Raw genomic sequence first — 16,768 nt, 5'->3', positions numbered from 1 at the left:
GCTGTGGCATTGTGAACCCAGGTGAGACGTACCCAACATCAAACCTGGGATTTGGCTTCCCTCACCCAGGCAGGTTTCATCATTTCACCAAGCCTGTTTTCTCAATGTAAGACAGAGACAATATGAGTGCTTACCTCAAAGGGTTGTGGCAAGAAGAAAGGGAGACAATGTATGAAGACTGTATGCATCAAGCCAGGTACATGTGAATCATGCTTGTAAGGGTTCATTATGATTACTAATGTTGCTGCGGTTGTCAGTGATGAAAGGAAATCAACCAGACCAGGGCCTAGACTAGATATTCTAGGTGGGAGGCTGAAAGTTGAGCTCAGATGGCCACTCTGACTGTCTGCCCAGGTAGGAAGTCTTCCCTCCTTTGCTTTCCTCTCACCTGCAGAAACCATTCAGTGTTAAACCTGGATTTGGTTCTGGGCCAGCCCCCCATGAACCTTCCCCGCAGGAATCCACCCCTGAATAGGCTCTAGGAGACCCTGGGGTGATTCCTGCCTCCATCATTGCGGTTGAGGATCCAAGAAAATGTTGATCAAAAGTCATGGAAATGGATGTTTTGAGTTTTGAAATGCCCCAAATATCTCTCTGCTTCTGCATTAAACTAACAATCGTGTATAATTAACCTAACTCAAAGTGGAAGAGTTTAAAGTTTTATGTATTTCTGCTTTTAAACATCAAGGTGAGTTGCTCTTATAGTCTGCTGCTCACTTGAGATATTTGCTGTATCTCCTAACTGGCCACCTCTTTCCAATCTCTCCCTTTCCATTCTAATGTGAGCTCACTGCTGGCTTTAATAATTTCCCCAAATTGCAACACATCATAATCTCTTCCTGCTCATAACTCATCCACTGCTCCCCAGGGCCCAGGACACCAGTTTTCCTTTGTGACACAGATGATGAAAGATCCTCACGTGCTCCATGCACTCCCTGTGGCTTATCCCCAGTGTCTCTATAACACCATCCCTTTGCAGGATGGGCAGGCAAGGAGCGAGAGTGAAAGTGTCAGAGAGATAACTTGAATAAATTTCTAATTTATTAAGAAAGGCAGTCATTTCTAAACCTGAGTTTTAGGCATTTGCTTTCTTTTTTCAAAAAGTTGACTGCTTCTTATGTGCTGAGTGCTTTTACTATATGAATCCAATGATCCCTCATTGTAGATAGGAGACTGTTATCTCCATTTTTAGTTGAAGAGACAAACTCAGGGGGTTAAACGAAAGGAGTCGAGCCAGGATTCAAACCCTAGGCAACTTGATACCACGGCCAGAGACCTCAGTTCTTGTACTCTCCTGTCTCTATTATTAGTTACAGATTGCAAGCCACACAACCTCTAAGGACAGGGACACACCCAGTTAGCGACTGGGAGAATACAGCCCTACTCTTTGGAAGGACATGGAGGCCCCTTTTCACCTCCACCTGCTCTTCTGGGCTCTTGGCATGCTGCCCCGCTTTGCTTTCTGAGCACGCTTCTGGGCTCTTCTTTCCATGATTTTCTCCATCTGGAATGCCATCTCTGCAGTACTCCTGGCTAGGAAGTGTCCCTTGAAACTTCTGGTCCTTTATATATTCTCTCTGATGGACACTGACTAGATATGATCTCATGTTCCAGGCATCGGTGACCAAGTTTCACTTTCTCTGCCACACTGGGAGATTCAGGGACCCTGAGCTTCCTCTCTGGAACCTCTGAGAGCTGCACCTGGTTGCTGGCTGGAAGTGAGGAAAAGCCATCAGGCTCTCTGGCTTCCTGGCACACTTCCAGGAGATCAGTTTTCTTTTTGGGCCAAGTGGAGCTAAAAAAAATCCTCCTTGGTTTTGCATCAGCAGGATCTGCTTTCAGCAAACCCTCCAACAAGAATGGGCAGGAAGAGTAAATATTTATTCTACAAATGAATAAATCTGGTTCCATCTTCAAAAGAAAGCCTTAGTATAAATTATCATAATTTCTCCATTCTAAGATACCACTGATTTGAAGATATTTTCATATTGAACAAACAGCTTTTTGAAAAATAAAAGGGAACAAAACAAATACATGAAGATGTCAATTGTAAGGTATGTTCTGAGTTTTTTAAAAAATATATCTTTGTATCAATGAAATAAAAATATATATGGTTTAATTTTTATTTTCTTCTTTTGGCTTTGGTGCTGTCAGAAAAAAAAAATTCTCTAAAACTTTGACTAGGCCACGGTGAAACGTGGGTAGATATCAACAATGTGTCCCGGCCAAGTCCCACCCCTGAACCAGGTGGGCTCCAGGTCAGCAAGGGCACTCCCTGGTCACCCGTGCACTAATGGCAGCCCTGAGGCCCTGCAAAGCCAATGGATAGGCTTTCTTCCCAGCAGAAATATGTCTGTGTTCTGCTGATACCTGGTAACCACATTAGTGACATGTGGAAAGCCAAATGGGAACCCGTCAGGTGACCGTAGGCAAGCCACTACTCCTTGTACCTGTTTCCCCAGTTGGAGAATGAATGAGATAGGATTAGATAAGTGGTTTCCTAATGCTCTTCTGATGAAGCCTATGGGATCTGCATAGCTTCCTTAGGTACTGCCCTGGGAGTAAGAGGGATGGAATGGGCTGTGCTCAGTGTTCTCATTCCCACTTCACTCATAGCAGCTCCGTTGCTTAAGATTTTGTTTGCAAAAGGTTTCTGAGGCCAAAAGTAGTTTGAAAAACACTGGTAAATGGCATTCTGGGGTCCTCCCAACACTACTCTTGAGTATACACTCTCGTATGGTTTAAGGACAGTGCTTCATTCCTCGGTTTGGACACACCCTCAGAATCCTTCTCACCACAGTGCTCCAGGGAGACACTCCCAATCTCTCTACAGCCTAATCCAGGTGTTGGCCAACTTTTCTATAAGGGATAAGATGCTACATATTTTTAGGCTTTGTTGGCCTCTGTTTCAACTACCTAGCTCTGTCCTTTTAGTGAGAAAGTAGCCATAGACAATATATAATGAACAGGTGTGGCTGTGTTCCAAGAAAATTTTCTTTACAAAGACAGGTGGCAGGCCAGATTTTGCCCTTGGGATGAGGTCTGCAGGTCCCTGCACTATAATACTTCAACCTTAATGGTGAAGGAACTGAAGCCCAAGGGGGAATTAAAGGAACTGGGTTAGGATCCTTATCTCCCGGAAGTGAATTGCTTCCACCACACTATGCTACTCACTTAGCTGTGACTCTTGCCCTAAGTTGAACTGCAGGCATCTGGGGACTACATAGTTGAGGGAATGGCGCCTGGAAAAGGCACGTGTTCCATTTCTCTCTCTCAGGAGATCAGTTTTCCTCTAGGTTCTTAGAAGGCTATAAAAAGCCCCCAAGTTTGCCTCCTGTGAGGAGTGCTGTCGGTCAATTCCCTAGAACTGGTATGACTGCAATGTGGTGCCACATTCTGCCTCCGCCACAGCCTGACAGCTGTGCCAGGGAGAAGAATCATGCCAGACCAGCTCTGCACCTTCACTCCCTACTTAGGGCAAGGCTGGGACTCCCCAAATGGAATTTAGATGGAGGATAGACCCCGGCTGGGCCCTCCTGGGTCAGCCTCTTTGTTAATTCCAGGAGAATGAGAGCTTCATGAATGCTGAATACCAGAACTCCAAGGGCCACAGTGGGAAGAATGTGAAGGGTAAGAAATAAAACCTCATGCAGGCTGCCTGGCTATACCCCTTCACTGATAAAGGATGTTCCCTAGAATTATTCAGACCCCCTTTTCCTCCTCGTCTTCTTGGCACCCTCCTTGTCCCCACTTAGAAATCTTTACCTAGTTAGCCCATTTTACCTAGCAAGTCCCTCGTATAGCTAACCTGGGTATAACCCTCCAACATTCATGGAGAAGCAGCGGAGAGCAGTGGTAAAGAACTCAGGTATGGAGGTGAGTTGGGTTGCATAAATAAATAGCCCTTTCAAAGCCTCGGTTTCTTCATGTATAAAATGGGAATATGACAGTATCTATTGAGTCATGGTGGGCTTTCAGCAATAAGTACACTCGACTGTAACTATTAAGCATTTGCTGTGTGTTAGACACTGGGAATATGACACAGAAGATAGTCCTAGTCCTCAGGACTCATACACACATAAAACAGATATTTCAACGAGTGTGGTGAAAACTTCTAAAAGCCCAGTCTGAGGTGGGTGGTGGTAACCCAAAGTCAGGGGAGATCTAGAGATGGATGTGGCAGGGAGATGACATTAAGCTGCATCTTTCAGGAAGGGGGAAGAGCAGAGCCATCTGTTTGAACCTTAGTTATTGCATCTGTCCAATGGGGAGAATGTCTCTGCTGTCTACTTCACAGCGCCATCACCAGGGTCAAGAGATGCCACAGAAGAGAAACTCAGGACTGGAAGGGTCTCCAGAAAAATAGACTTTAGTGGGTCAATTCTCTGTCTGATGAGTCCCCCATTACACAGGTTCCTTCTTGCCCATAGCAACCCCCGCCCCCCACCACACCGTGAACGGCTGCTAAATGACAGCGTGTATGATCACATGGGCAGGGGTTGCCCAGCCTCTGCACAAAGCACATCAAGCTAAGCTGAAATGAAGATAACTGGTGAATGTCAAAGTGCTTCTAAAAGTTAAACACTTTATAAAAATGTATTTTCTTATAACATGGAAGTGAGTGACTGAGCCAGGGCTTAGATGTAGGTGTTCTGCTTCCATGTCCAGAACCATTTCCATTCTGGCACTCTGTGCTGGGATATGTATTGGAGGCTGGAGTTCATATCACCTGGGAGACCATGGTGGAGGGCAGGGGAGGGGAGGAGAAGGAGAAGCCAAGATAAACACAATGCATCTCTGAAGGTCCATTTTGTACAAAGATATTTTGAGAAGGTGACAGAAGGGGTCAGATATATTATGGATGCTAATAAAAAATTTGTATGGCTTTTTAAAGATAAAATGAGACATTTCATGCTTTCAGAGGTTGCTTTGGGTAACAGACCCAGACCCTAGGGACCCATTCATTTGAAAAGTGTGAAAGACAGAACTAGAAGCAGGTGTTTGAGCAAGGTCAAGGGTCAAGATAAAAGCAGTGCATGAAAACAGTAATTATCACCCTGTGTGAACATCAGAATCACCTGGGGGATTTGCAAAAAAAGAAAAAAAAAAGCAGATTCCCAAACCTCTGACCCACTGATCAAATCTTTGTGGGTGTATTTTCAGTAGGCTCCACAGGGGTGATTCTGAGCCCAGCTGGTTTTGAGAACCACTGCTTTAGATAAATAGGGAGTGGTCCTTAAGGCAGGCTGGAGAAGGCAAGAGCAGAAACAGGAAGCTCCTATCCGAGGCAACAGGATACAGAAGCCATCCAAGATATATTTCCCTATAATAGTCAACAGGATTTGGGATTTGATTGTATAAAGGATGAAGGCAAAGGAAATGATGGATAATGATGAAGTCTACATTTCTGTCCCTAAAGTGAGAATCATTGACGTGGAGAATCCTGGAGTTGAAAGTGGCCATATCCAACTTCTACTAAAGTGGCCATATCCAACTTCTACTCCGTGAGTTTTGTACTCTCACTTTCACTTATTCATCATCTCAACAGACATTTACTGAGCACCTACTATGCATCAAGCAATACACTAGGTCCTGGGGGAAGGGCAGAGAGCAAGGAGAGAAGAGCCCTGCCCCAACAGAGCTCATATGAACAGCTAATTCAAGCCCACAGTGAACTGTGATTGTGAAAATGTCAATTCATGAGAAGTGCAGGGTGCTCTGAACATCTAAAACAGGCATGTACCTTGGGAGATTAGGAAACATTGCCCTGAGGAAGTCATATTTGAGCAGTGAGCTAAGGAAGAGGAAGGGTGAACCAGGTGAAGGCACAAAATATTCAAAGCTGCAAGGAGCAGGGCCAGTGTGAGAAGAGCCCAGGGCAAGAGGTAGGCGGGGTCCAAAGCGAGCTGGCAAAGTGGGCGGAGAGTAGACAGGGCAGGCCTGAGGCACCACAAGGACAGTAGCTGATGTTTTACAAACAGTGAGAAACCACTGAAGGGTTTAAGCATAATCAGACCAATAGCTGTAAATAACTGTCCTTAATTGCATCAGGCGGTCTCCCCAAATTCCATCCTTAAGCATAGATGATTCATAAGTCCTATTAAAAGCTATAATATACTGTACATTTAAATAAAAAAAGAATGCTTTAGGTTGAAACATACACTTCTAGAAGTCCTGTTCTCTGCAGTGTGCAAAAGGCTCAAGCTGTGAAAGCTTCTTGAATTTTACGTGAGAGTAGTCCTTAAGCTACATATTAAGCCATTCTGTGGCTTCCCTGATCAGTGGCCACTCAAACTTTGACTCATTATGTCCCTAGGCAACTTGTATTCTACCATTGAACAGTTCTTTTCATTCGTATGCTTCTCTTAGATTGAGTCCAAACTGGCCTCTGTTTAATTTCCTTCTGGAGAAACTCTATTACCTCTTCTACAGGACAAAGAATTTGAGAACTGATTCCATGTCTCCCCTTCAACTTTAGTCTTATTCACAAACACCCCCATTTCCTTCAATAACTTCTCATGTGGTTGAGTTGTTAGCATAAAAAGAGAAACAGGAAGGGTCATCTGATTTGGTGGTGAATAAGATGAGTTCAAAACTGGGTCACCCAAAGGCGGAGTTGATCTTGGAATGGAAATGTACTATAGGCAGGAGTTCATGAGGGACTGGAGGCCAAATTGTGGCTGGTGATGGACATCTGAGAGTTACTCACGTAAAGGGGTTTGCTTCTTCACAGGAGTGAGTATAGCGAGAGGGCTGAGGTGGTCAGGAGATCAGGGGAGAGAGGGGCAAGAGCCATTAAAGAAGACAGAGCAAGAAGATAAGAGACAGAGCAACAGGGAAGATAGAGCAAGTGGGAGAAGATGGGAAATAACAATTAATAAGCACCTACTATGGGCCAGGCACTGGGAGCTGGGCAAATATGACTGCATTTCAGTCTCCCAACTATGGGTTTCATTCTTCTCGCTTTACAGACTGAGGAAACAACTTGGTTGGGTAACTTGTCTTAGTGTGGGAGAGACCCAGAGGCTATGAGCACCTATAACAGTGGGATGGGGCAGGGAGAAGGCAGAAAAGGCTTCCTGGAGGGATGAGGCAGTGGTCATTTAACCTAGACTTATTCGACCCCCAAATCCGTGATTTTCCCATCTCTGCAAATTAGGAGAATACATCAGAAAGGAGGAGAGGCTCAACAGAGCTAGAGGCCAGGAGATGGGATTCGATGGAGGTGCAAGGCTAGACTTTGGTCCAATGGAAGTGGAAGCCATTTGTGATCCTTCAGAGAGGGCTCTCAGTGGAGGGTGTGATTGGAAATGAGGCTGCACGAGGTGAAAGGAGTGTGCGGGAGGAGTTGCTGACCATTTGTTTGAGAAGTTTGGCCAGGAAAGGAAGGAGGAAAATGCTGGGGTTTGGTGGGAGGTGTTGCACACAGATGGGTTCACTTTTTTGTTTGGTTCTGAGGTTTTCTTGAAGATTAAGAAGGGTATGAGAAGGTGATGGTATCTAAAACCAGGATTGTTTTTCTGGACCAAAGATGAGAATGGAGTAACGATATGTTCTTGGCAGAGGGTGGGAGGGAGGAACTTACTTGGCAGGATGCTCACTCATGTGAAAATGGGAGTTTGAAACTGATATTTGAGGGAGAGGCTGGCAAAACTTTGACAAAAGTGGAGAAGCCAAACAGCTTCTGCAGGAGACAAAGAAATGGAAGCAGTGCCCAGTGACCAGGAGAAGCCTCCACAGGGAACAGAGTTAAGTCATATGGCCCCGTATGACTACTTACACCCATTGCAGAGTGTGGTTAAATTCTGAGTGCTAGACTACATGTATTACTTTTCCCATAACATTCCAAATGAAGACACTGAAGGGTCAGAGAAAGTGACTTGCCCAAGGTCATACAAAAAGTTGCAGTCAAAACTCAAATCCAAGTTTGTCCATTCTCCGAACCACTCAGTTCCACCGAGTCCCAACACTGACAAAGGATGACCTCATGAAATATGTTTGGATCAAAAAGATGATTCAAATATGGATAAGGGTTCCTTTCAAAAGACCCTTACCATAGAAGGAGTAGGAAATGAACTTGGATGTCAGGGAAGAGGTATGTCTGCATGGAAATTCACAGCCTTGGGGACGGAAGTTGGGTCTCGAGTCACTGCAGGGGGAGCTCATGGATTAGCTACAGGCTGCTTGGTCACTGTAGGGAAGACATGGCCTTCCTAATTTGGATCTCAAAAGCTGGTTTAACAGAGGCAAGACACAGACAGAATGGATTCTTAGATCATCTGTTGAGCAATGAAAATGTCATTCCATGAAAAGAAGAACATCAGATCATTTCTTGAGTTGCCCAGTAGACAACATGATCTCCCCAAGAACACAGAATGCAGCAAAAGAAACTCCTGTCTTGGTCCAATGGAAGTGGAAGCCATTTGTGATCCTTCAGAGAGGGCTCTCAGTGGAGGGTGTGATTGGAAACGAGGCCCCAGGAGGTGAAAGGAGTGTGCGGGAGGAGTTGCTGACCATTTATTTGAGAAGTCTGGCCAGGAAAGGAAGGAGTAGTTGAACTGCAGTAGTTGAAAAGAACCAGTTGTGAAGGGGAAAGGAAAGGAACCTTGGGGAAAATCAATCACTCCACATGAGCCTGGGAGATCAGACATAATGCTGGACATTAAGAAGGCAAATTTTAAAAAATCGGAAAAAATTCAGACCATAGCCTTAAAGAGATGATGGTTCAAGAAGAATGAAAAGTTCGCAAAAGCGAAACTGTGATGACATAGCCACAGTCAGTAGGCTTGAATAGAGAGAATATATAACAGAAAATGAACATTTCGGTCTCTCAGAAATGTCGTTTGGACAGTGGTCCAGTTATTAAAGGTCATAAGTGGATTTCCAAGAGACAAGTACCATAAGGGATCACCGTGATACAAACAAGATTATAACCTGTTCCCTATCTTTGAGTTGTATACAAAGCTGTCTAATTCAGTACTTAAAACAGAGCAGGGACTCAAAAAGCAACATGAGAGTTGGAGTAGCTTATGGAAGAAGAAAGTGAAGTTCTATAAAGCAGTCTTATTAATGACGAGTGTGGTAAAAAAAAAATTGCAATTATTACAATAGCCAGGATTTATTGAGTGGATCCCCTATGCTAGGTATTATTTGTAGGTTATTTATAACAAATCCAAGAAATAGGTGTTATCAGTATCCATAATTTATCCTCATCTGTGGGTGGCATTATTTGCTTTACATGTATGATGTGGGAGATGATAGGGACAGAGAGTTAATTAACTTGTCCTGTAGAAGGTGGTGTCCATAGACATTGGCTTTGCCTGATGGTTGATTCTCTTTGTATAGTATTTGTGAATCAGGAAACCCTCTGGAAGGATTGCCATTATTATTTAAGTGGTTTTTATATCTGTTACTGTGTTATATGAATCCTTTTCTCCCCCCATGGGAAGACACATATCCTGTTAGAAGAGAAATTCTACCTTCCAAGTTTGTTTCCATTCTCAAGTCACTTGACTTTGATGCTGAGCTTTTTATGCTCAGTATATTAGCAGCAATTGCTATGAAATATCTGAATAGTGCAGCTTAAGTGCCATGGAGATATCTGGGGCCTGAAGCAGGAAGACTTGGCATCTAGGTTCTGCTCTAAGGCTTGGGCAGGTCACCTGCCACCAAGGAGGCAGTCAGCAGCAAGCTTAAGATCAGGACTTTGATATGGAGACAGCTGGGTTTGAACCCCAGCTCTGTGTCTCACATGGGGAATGAATAATTGAGCAAATTAATGTCAGTGACCTAAGCTTGTTGTTATGGACTGAATTGTGTCCCTCCCAAACGCATATGTTGAAGCCCTAACCCCAAGTGTGACTGTATTTGGAGACAGGGTCTTTATGGAGGTAATTAAGGTTAAACGAGGTGGTAAGGAGGAGCTCTAATCCAATAGGACTGGTGTCCTCATAAGAAGAAGAAGAGACACGAGAGCTCTTTCTCTGGATGCACAGAGAAGCCATGAAAGGACAAGGCAAAAAGTGTCCCTACAAGCCAGGAAGAGAGGTCCCACCTGACACTAACCCTGACTGCACCTTGATCTTAGATTTCCACCATCCAGAACTGTGAGAAAATTAATTTCTGTTGTTGCAGCCACCCAGTCTGTGTATTCTGTTATTGCAGCCCTCGCTGGCTAATACCCAAGTCGAGCCTGCTTTCCTCTGAGGTATGGTTCACGATAGTCCCAGCTCATAGGCCCCATCCTATGGGTTGTTCTGAGAGGAGCCACATAAGAAGCTGAGGACAGTGCCTGGCACATGTCAAGAGTTTGATGATTTCAGTTATTATCGTGAATACTGATGCGTGGTTTCCTCCCCAGTCAGCTGGGCATGACAGTCCCAGTCAGCTGGGCATGACACATGGTAGGCAGGAGGCTGAAATGAGACCTGTGCTTCTTAAGCCTTCCCTGATGACAGAAGAGAGTGCACACCTGTCTGGGAACAGGGGTACAAGAAAGGTCTGCTAGAATACTTTTTTTTTTTTTGAGACAGAATCTCTCTGTTGCCCAGGCTGGAGTGCAATGGCTCGATCTTGGCTCACTGCAACCTCCATCTCCCAGGTTCAAGCGATTCTCCTGTCTCAGCCTTCCGAGTAGCTGGGATTACAGGCGCCCGCCACCACTTCCGGCTAATTTTTGTATTTTTAGTAGACGTTGGGTTTCACCATGTTGGGCAGGCTGGTTTCGAACTTCTGACCTCAAGTGATCCGCCCACCTTGGCCTCCCAAAGTGTTGGGATTACAGGTGTGAGCCACCGCGCCCAGCCTGGAATACTTGTTGAAGTCACATTTTATCTTAAAAATGCATGCAGATTTTGCATTCCGATTCATAACACAGTTGTGTTTGCAATTATTTATCAGAGTAGAGAACTGAGGATCTAGTCAGTTAAACTGATCTTGTGTGCCCAGCCACAAGACCACTTTACTTGAGATGGCCTTTGTAGGTCACCAAGAACTGATCTGAGTATACTTACTACCGTTCTCCAATTGATTACTTGTACAGCAATGTTGATTTTTAAAAAGAGAATACTACTAAGTATTGCTGTACAAATAATCAGTTTGAGCTGCACTATAAAGTGTGTTGTAGTTTACTAATTAAACCACTGCTGGAGCTCCTCAGTGCGCGGTGTCAGCAGATTGATCATAATAGATCCACTCCTTGCCTTCCTGAAGCTTACTTCCGGGTAGGGAGGCCGACACTAACTACGATGATAACTACGTCATAAAGTTGTGACAAGAGGTGTGAAGGAAGATAGTAGGCTAGAAAAGCCTGGAGGAAGAGAGCCAGTCAGAGCCCTCCTAGGCTCTCAGCACCAAGGGATTCCCGGGAAGTCTGACTTCCTAGGAAGAGTGCTCTGGAGGCAGCCTTCTGACATGGAGGTGTTGGTTACCAAGCGTTTAAAGTGAGGTGAACTATTGTCACTATGTCTTAGGATGACACAGTGCACTTTCCACAAGCCTGGGTAGGCCTAGGTATGGATTTTTGTACTGGAGATCAGACAAGGTGCTATTTAAAAACTGGTGGGGAGGGGAGTGGTGGAGAGGTGGGGGAGGTGGGGGGCGGGTAGGAGTGTGAAGGGGAGGAGGGATGGTGGTATTTGCTTTAGACCTATGATGTGGGAGGTGGGAACAGCAGGACTGAGGGGTGTGAGAGGTGCCTCTTCTCTCTGTTTTTCCTCCCTGATGTACACTCTGCACACTTGCCTAGAAATCAGTTAACAGGTGAGAACTGCTTTACAAATCTAGGCCTCAGTTGCTAAAGAACCAAATACAGAAGCCCCCTCTCTTTCCTGCCTGCCCCTCCCAGTCCCTGAAGGAGAAGGTTAGTGCAGTATTTTGTGTTGGGGAGGGGCAGGTGAAGTTGAACTGGAAGCCAGGAGTCCCCTCTGGCCCTCTGAGCTCGCCAAGCCTGACTTCCCGTGTAAGAGTAAGGGAGGTTACCCCACACCTGCTCCAGGCGCATCCCTGCCCCAGTGCCTCCTAATTGCTCCCATGCCCCTGTTCCTTCCTTTTTTTTCTCCCTTGGGGGTCAGCACAGCAAACAGGCAGATGGGGGAGAGGTGTGGGATTATCGTGGGGAGGGGAAGGAATTTTCCATTATTAATAATAACAACAACGCTTTGCCTGTTGGCACAGCACTCACTAGTTTATCTAGTGCCTTCATACCTGTGATCTCTTTGGATTCCAGAGGTGCAGACTGAAACCCTGGGGTTCTGATTCCCAGTCTTTGACATTGTTTACGTGTCCGCAGGCCACTTCTTTACAGACACACACATGCCAATTTGGCCATTGCCAAAGGCCATGTCTAGACCTTTACTTAAAATGTGCGCTGCCGGCCGCGGTGGCTCACGCCCGTAATCCCTGCACTCTGAGAGGCCGAGGCCGGCGGATCACCTGAGGTCAGGAGTCCGAGACCAGCCTGGCCAACATGGTGAAACCCGCTCTCTACTAAAAATACAAAAATTGGCCGAGTGTGGTGGCGCATGCCTGTAATCCCAGCTACTCGGGAGGCTGAGGTAGGAGAATCGCTCGAACCCGGGAGGCGGAGGCTGCAGTAAGCCGAGATCGCGCCACTTCACTCCAGCCTGGGCAACAAGAGCGAAACTCAGTCTCAAACAACACAAAACAAAAAGAAAAAGATGTGCGCTAGCCCCCTACCAATGCTGCCCTCTCGGCTCACATCAATCTCAATTCCAGTAAGTCCCCTCCATTTCTGTGAAACGTCTACCAAATACACTGGAAAAGAGTCAGCAAGGTGCCTTGGAGATCATCTAGTCCAACTTTGTCGCTGGTCCAGAGAGGAGGGCCTGGGCAGAGGACACAGCTGGTCCGGGATAGAACCACCCCCGCCTCCTCCCTCCCTCGCGCACACATGCACAGGCGCGCCTGCTCCCGGCGCTCCTCCTTCTCCCAATGCCCTAGGCAGCTGCAAACTTCGGTCCCCTGGGGCTTCTCCCCAGGGACTGCCCACGGCGGGTGTTTAGGGAGTTGAACCTGGAAACCTTGTTTTCCCCTTTAGAGTGGAATGGGGTCAGAGGAGCTCGCTGTCCTCCTGCATCTAGAGGGGGATCTTTTATGAAGTTACAAATCCTTAGCCTAGGAAAACTCTGATTTCACACGCGAGAGGCGAATTGGCCCCAGGACACAGGCATTGACACGCACCGGGTTGTCCCGGCAGCAGGAGGCACCTGTGCACCAGCGCCGCGTCTCCCAGTTCCCTCCGAGCGTTCCTCAGCCCCCGCCCCACCGCCCGCCTCTCTCCCTCCTCCTCTCCGGCTTCAGATCGCCCGGTCTCCCTTACTCGCCCGGCGCAGCAACAAGTGCGGGCGTCACGGCCCCTCTTACCCCGGCCTCGGTCCATGGCGCCGGCCTGGTCCCCGGGGAGCGGGCCGCAGGGCGCGGGGGCTTCGGCGCGGCTGGTGGCGGCGGGCGCGCTGAGCTCTCAGGCCCGCCCAGCGGCCGGCGCTCTCCGCGGTCCCCTCCCCCAGACAGGATGCTAGCCGGCCGCCCCCGCCCCGCCCGCGCCCGCCCCCGCCCCTCAGCGCCGCTCCCGGAATAGACCCGAGCACGCCTCGCCCCCTGGGCCGCCGGCCGCTGTCCCGTGGTGCCGCACACGCCCGCGCCGCGCCCTGCCGCCAGCTCGCCCTCCGCGGCGCTCTCGCTCGGGCTTGGAGGACCGGCTTCCCAGTCCGCACGCGTTCGTTCCCGCGCCCGCGCGGCCCGCCCCAGCCCGAACCCAGGAGGTGTGCGGCTTTGCTTGCACTCCGCTAATGATGGGGTCTTACCACTGCACCCCTCAGCCCGCTCCATTCCTGAATGCGGAGACCGTTGGAGTCCTTTTTTATCCTATGGAATCAAAACCCCCTTCCCTGCAGCCGCCACCCATTTCCAGGCTTTGGGCTTGTCTTCTCCATTCGCCGCGGGTCTTTCTGGAGCACCTTCTAAGCCAGACAGTGGGCCCGCGGCGATGCGGGTGCAATGTCAGTGGTGTTGCGAAAGAGGAGTTAAATAGTAACAAAGATCTTCAGAAAGAAAAGCACCTGGGAAAGGGAGAAAGAGAGACTTGCTGAAAGGTGGGCAAGGGATTGGGACACTTTCAACTTTTGATGTTCCTTGTGTACTAAAACGTGAAAACATACGAGGATCTGGGAGAATTCAGAAAAAGAATAGAAAAATGAGTAACACGTGAAAACATGCAAAACAGTGATAAAAAATGTGGAAATGAATACTTTTAGCATACAAAATACAGTGCAATGTAAGTGTACTTTTCGCAAGATTGTAGAAAATATTGCTATGACCAGTGTGGAACAATAATGGGATCTAAGTTTAAAGCTGTATGAAGAATGTCAACTTCTTCACTTTATTGGTATAGCTTGTGAAAATAGGTCTCATTCATTTATAGACAATATCAAATGTCTGACTTTAAGACCCTTCATAAAGTCCAGGACCAATTGTTATCCTAGATACCGCTCCTCCCACCATGGGCCAGGCCATGGTTTTCAGCTTTGAGCTGGCCACCGTTCCCTACTTAGAACATTCTGGAATGAGGAACACCCACCACAAAGGTATGGAGTCAAGAAAAGGCCTGGGAAAGACCAGCCTGTATTTTCCTGGACTGGGAATATTTTCTTTCTTTTCTTTTCTTCTTCTTTTTTTTTCTTGAAAAGTCTTGCTTTGTTGCTGAGGCTGGAGTGCAGTGGCGCGATCTCGGTTCACTGCAACCTCCACCTCCCAGGTTCAAGCAATTCTCCTGCCTCAGCCTCCTGAGAAGCTGGGATTACAGGCGCCCACCACCATGCCCTGCAAATTTTTGTATTTTTAGTAGAGACGGGGGTTTCAACTTGTTGGCCAGGCTGGTTTCGAACTTCTGACCTCAGGTGATCTACCTGCCTCGGCCTCCCAAAGTTCTGGGTTTACAGGCATGAGCCACCTTTCCTGGCCGGGAATATTTTCTCTATTGCTTTTATGGGCAAATTAAAATCAACATTGTCTTAAAATATTGCATCAGTAATTTATTTAGTTGTGTATGTGTATGAGCACTCAGACCAAACGTGATGTCGTGAACAATGTATGAAAACTTGTGCATGACTCTTGTTCTGTTAGTTTGATGCAAAAGTAATAGTGGTTTTTGCCATTGAAAGTAATGGCAAAAAACGCTATTACTTTTGCACCAATCTAAATACTACATTGTATAATAACTTTTCATCAATGAGGTTTTCTTGCTCATCTGTGCTATGGGAAGCCTCATACTGTAAGTCCTCACAGGACTGTTGGTAGAGCAAATGAAATGATACAAACCCACTTTACAAACCACAAACAGCTATAAAATATGAGCCATTATTATTTTCTGAGTTCCTCTTTGTTGCTGTCCCCTTTTCCAATTTGAAAAGGTCAGTTTAAATTCTAAAGCAGCCAACCAACAATTTGCCAGTGGATTAAGTTTTAAAAGTTTATTGTCTGAACTCTGAAACACTTGGAAACAAGGCCATAAATTGTATTTAAGTTCTCAGGCTAGCTCACTAATTCTTCTAAAAACATAAAATTTCATTTGAAATAATTTAGAAAAACAGTATGAAATGTTACTGTTGCAAAAACAGATGGAGGCTTTTATAGAGATTTTTATTTTTATAATGTTTAAAAAAATATTTAAGATAGAGATGAGGTTTCACTATGTTGCCCAAGCTGGTCTCGAACTTCTGAGATCAAGCGCTCCTCCCGCCTCAGCTTCCTAAAGTGCTAGGATTACAGGCATGAGTCACCACGCCCGCCCAGTAGAGACTTTTAGAGAACTTTCAGAAACTTTCAAGGACTTTGGAGATATATTCAGAGAATTGGAACAAAAAAGTAAAAAAGGCTAAGGAAAATGTATTAAGTGTCCATGGAATAATTTATGGAGTGGAATTAACTGAGCTGTGGTCTGGGAAGGATATAGAAATGGGAGAACACAGTCTGTGCACAGTTCTGAGAATCAACAAAAAAAATGTTACTGGGGGGGCCGGGCGCGGTGGCTCACGCCTGTAATCCCAGCACTTTGGGAGGCCGAGGCGGGCGAATCACAAGGTCAGGAGATCGAGACCACGGTGAAACCCCGTCTCTACTAAAAATACAAAAAATTAGCCGGGCGCGGTTGTGGGCGCCTGTAGTCCCAGCTACTCGGGAGGCTGAGGCAGGAGAATGGCGTGAACCCCGGAGGCGGAGCTTGCAGTGAGCCGAGATCGCGCCACTGCACTCCAGCCTGGGCGACAGAGCGAGACTCCGTCTCAAAAAAAAAAAAAAAAAAAAAAAAAAAGTTACTGGGAAGGTAAGGTATAGGGGTTCTGGTTTAAATAATTACCCATAATATCCACTAGATGGCAATGTTGACTAAGTTGTCTACAGCTTGGTTGCTGTCAGAGTAACTGAGATGGATGAGAAAGTTATTTGCGGGTTTGGACAAGGAATAACTATTTTTTTTTTTTTCTGTAAGTTTCCTTTAGTGAGTTCTTTATTCCTCATAAAAACTAACAATCCACACTGTCCGTAAATTCACTTAGGCAATATCGATTGCACTCTGTGCAAGTTTCTATTGAGAGAAGAAATACTAAGTAGGAATGATTCCCACCCTTAGGGAATATACAATCTAGTAGAGGAGATAGATATGTATAAAATAATATAATAAAAATTACTGTATGAAAAGTACCAGAGGAGAAATAAAGTGGTCTTGGAGTCCATCAGACAAAGCAAGACTTTT

General features: G+C 46.2%; 1 protein-coding gene across 7 annotated transcripts in view; it reads right to left on the bottom strand.

Annotated features, from left to right (window-relative positions):
* Positions 1 to 13,990, bottom strand: part of AFAP1L1 (actin filament associated protein 1 like 1) — a 67,664-nt gene extending 53,674 nt beyond the window's left edge. For 5 of the 7 annotated variants that reach the window (XR_012414236.1, XM_045394380.3, XM_073994556.1 and 2 more), the window contains exon 1: positions 13,384 to 13,509. Coding sequence is in view for 3 of the 7 variants with exons in the window: in XM_005558214.5 (XP_005558271.3) it covers positions 13,384 to 13,399 (16 nt within the window). In the remaining 4 variants the exon portion in view is untranslated. Of the gene's footprint in view, positions 1 to 13,383; positions 13,510 to 13,823 lie in introns of those variants that run through there. The other 2 variants (XR_012414235.1, XM_065546952.2) reach the window with 1 other exon arrangement.
* Between the last annotated feature and the right edge of the window lie 2,778 nt (positions 13,991 to 16,768).

Source organism: Macaca fascicularis, chromosome 6 (assembly GCF_037993035.2).
Source record: "Macaca fascicularis isolate 582-1 chromosome 6, T2T-MFA8v1.1".
NCBI classification, from domain to species: domain Eukaryota; kingdom Metazoa; phylum Chordata; class Mammalia; order Primates; family Cercopithecidae; genus Macaca; species Macaca fascicularis.
Note: the sequence above shows the minus strand (reverse complement) of the source record. Positions and strands in the feature narration are given on the sequence as shown.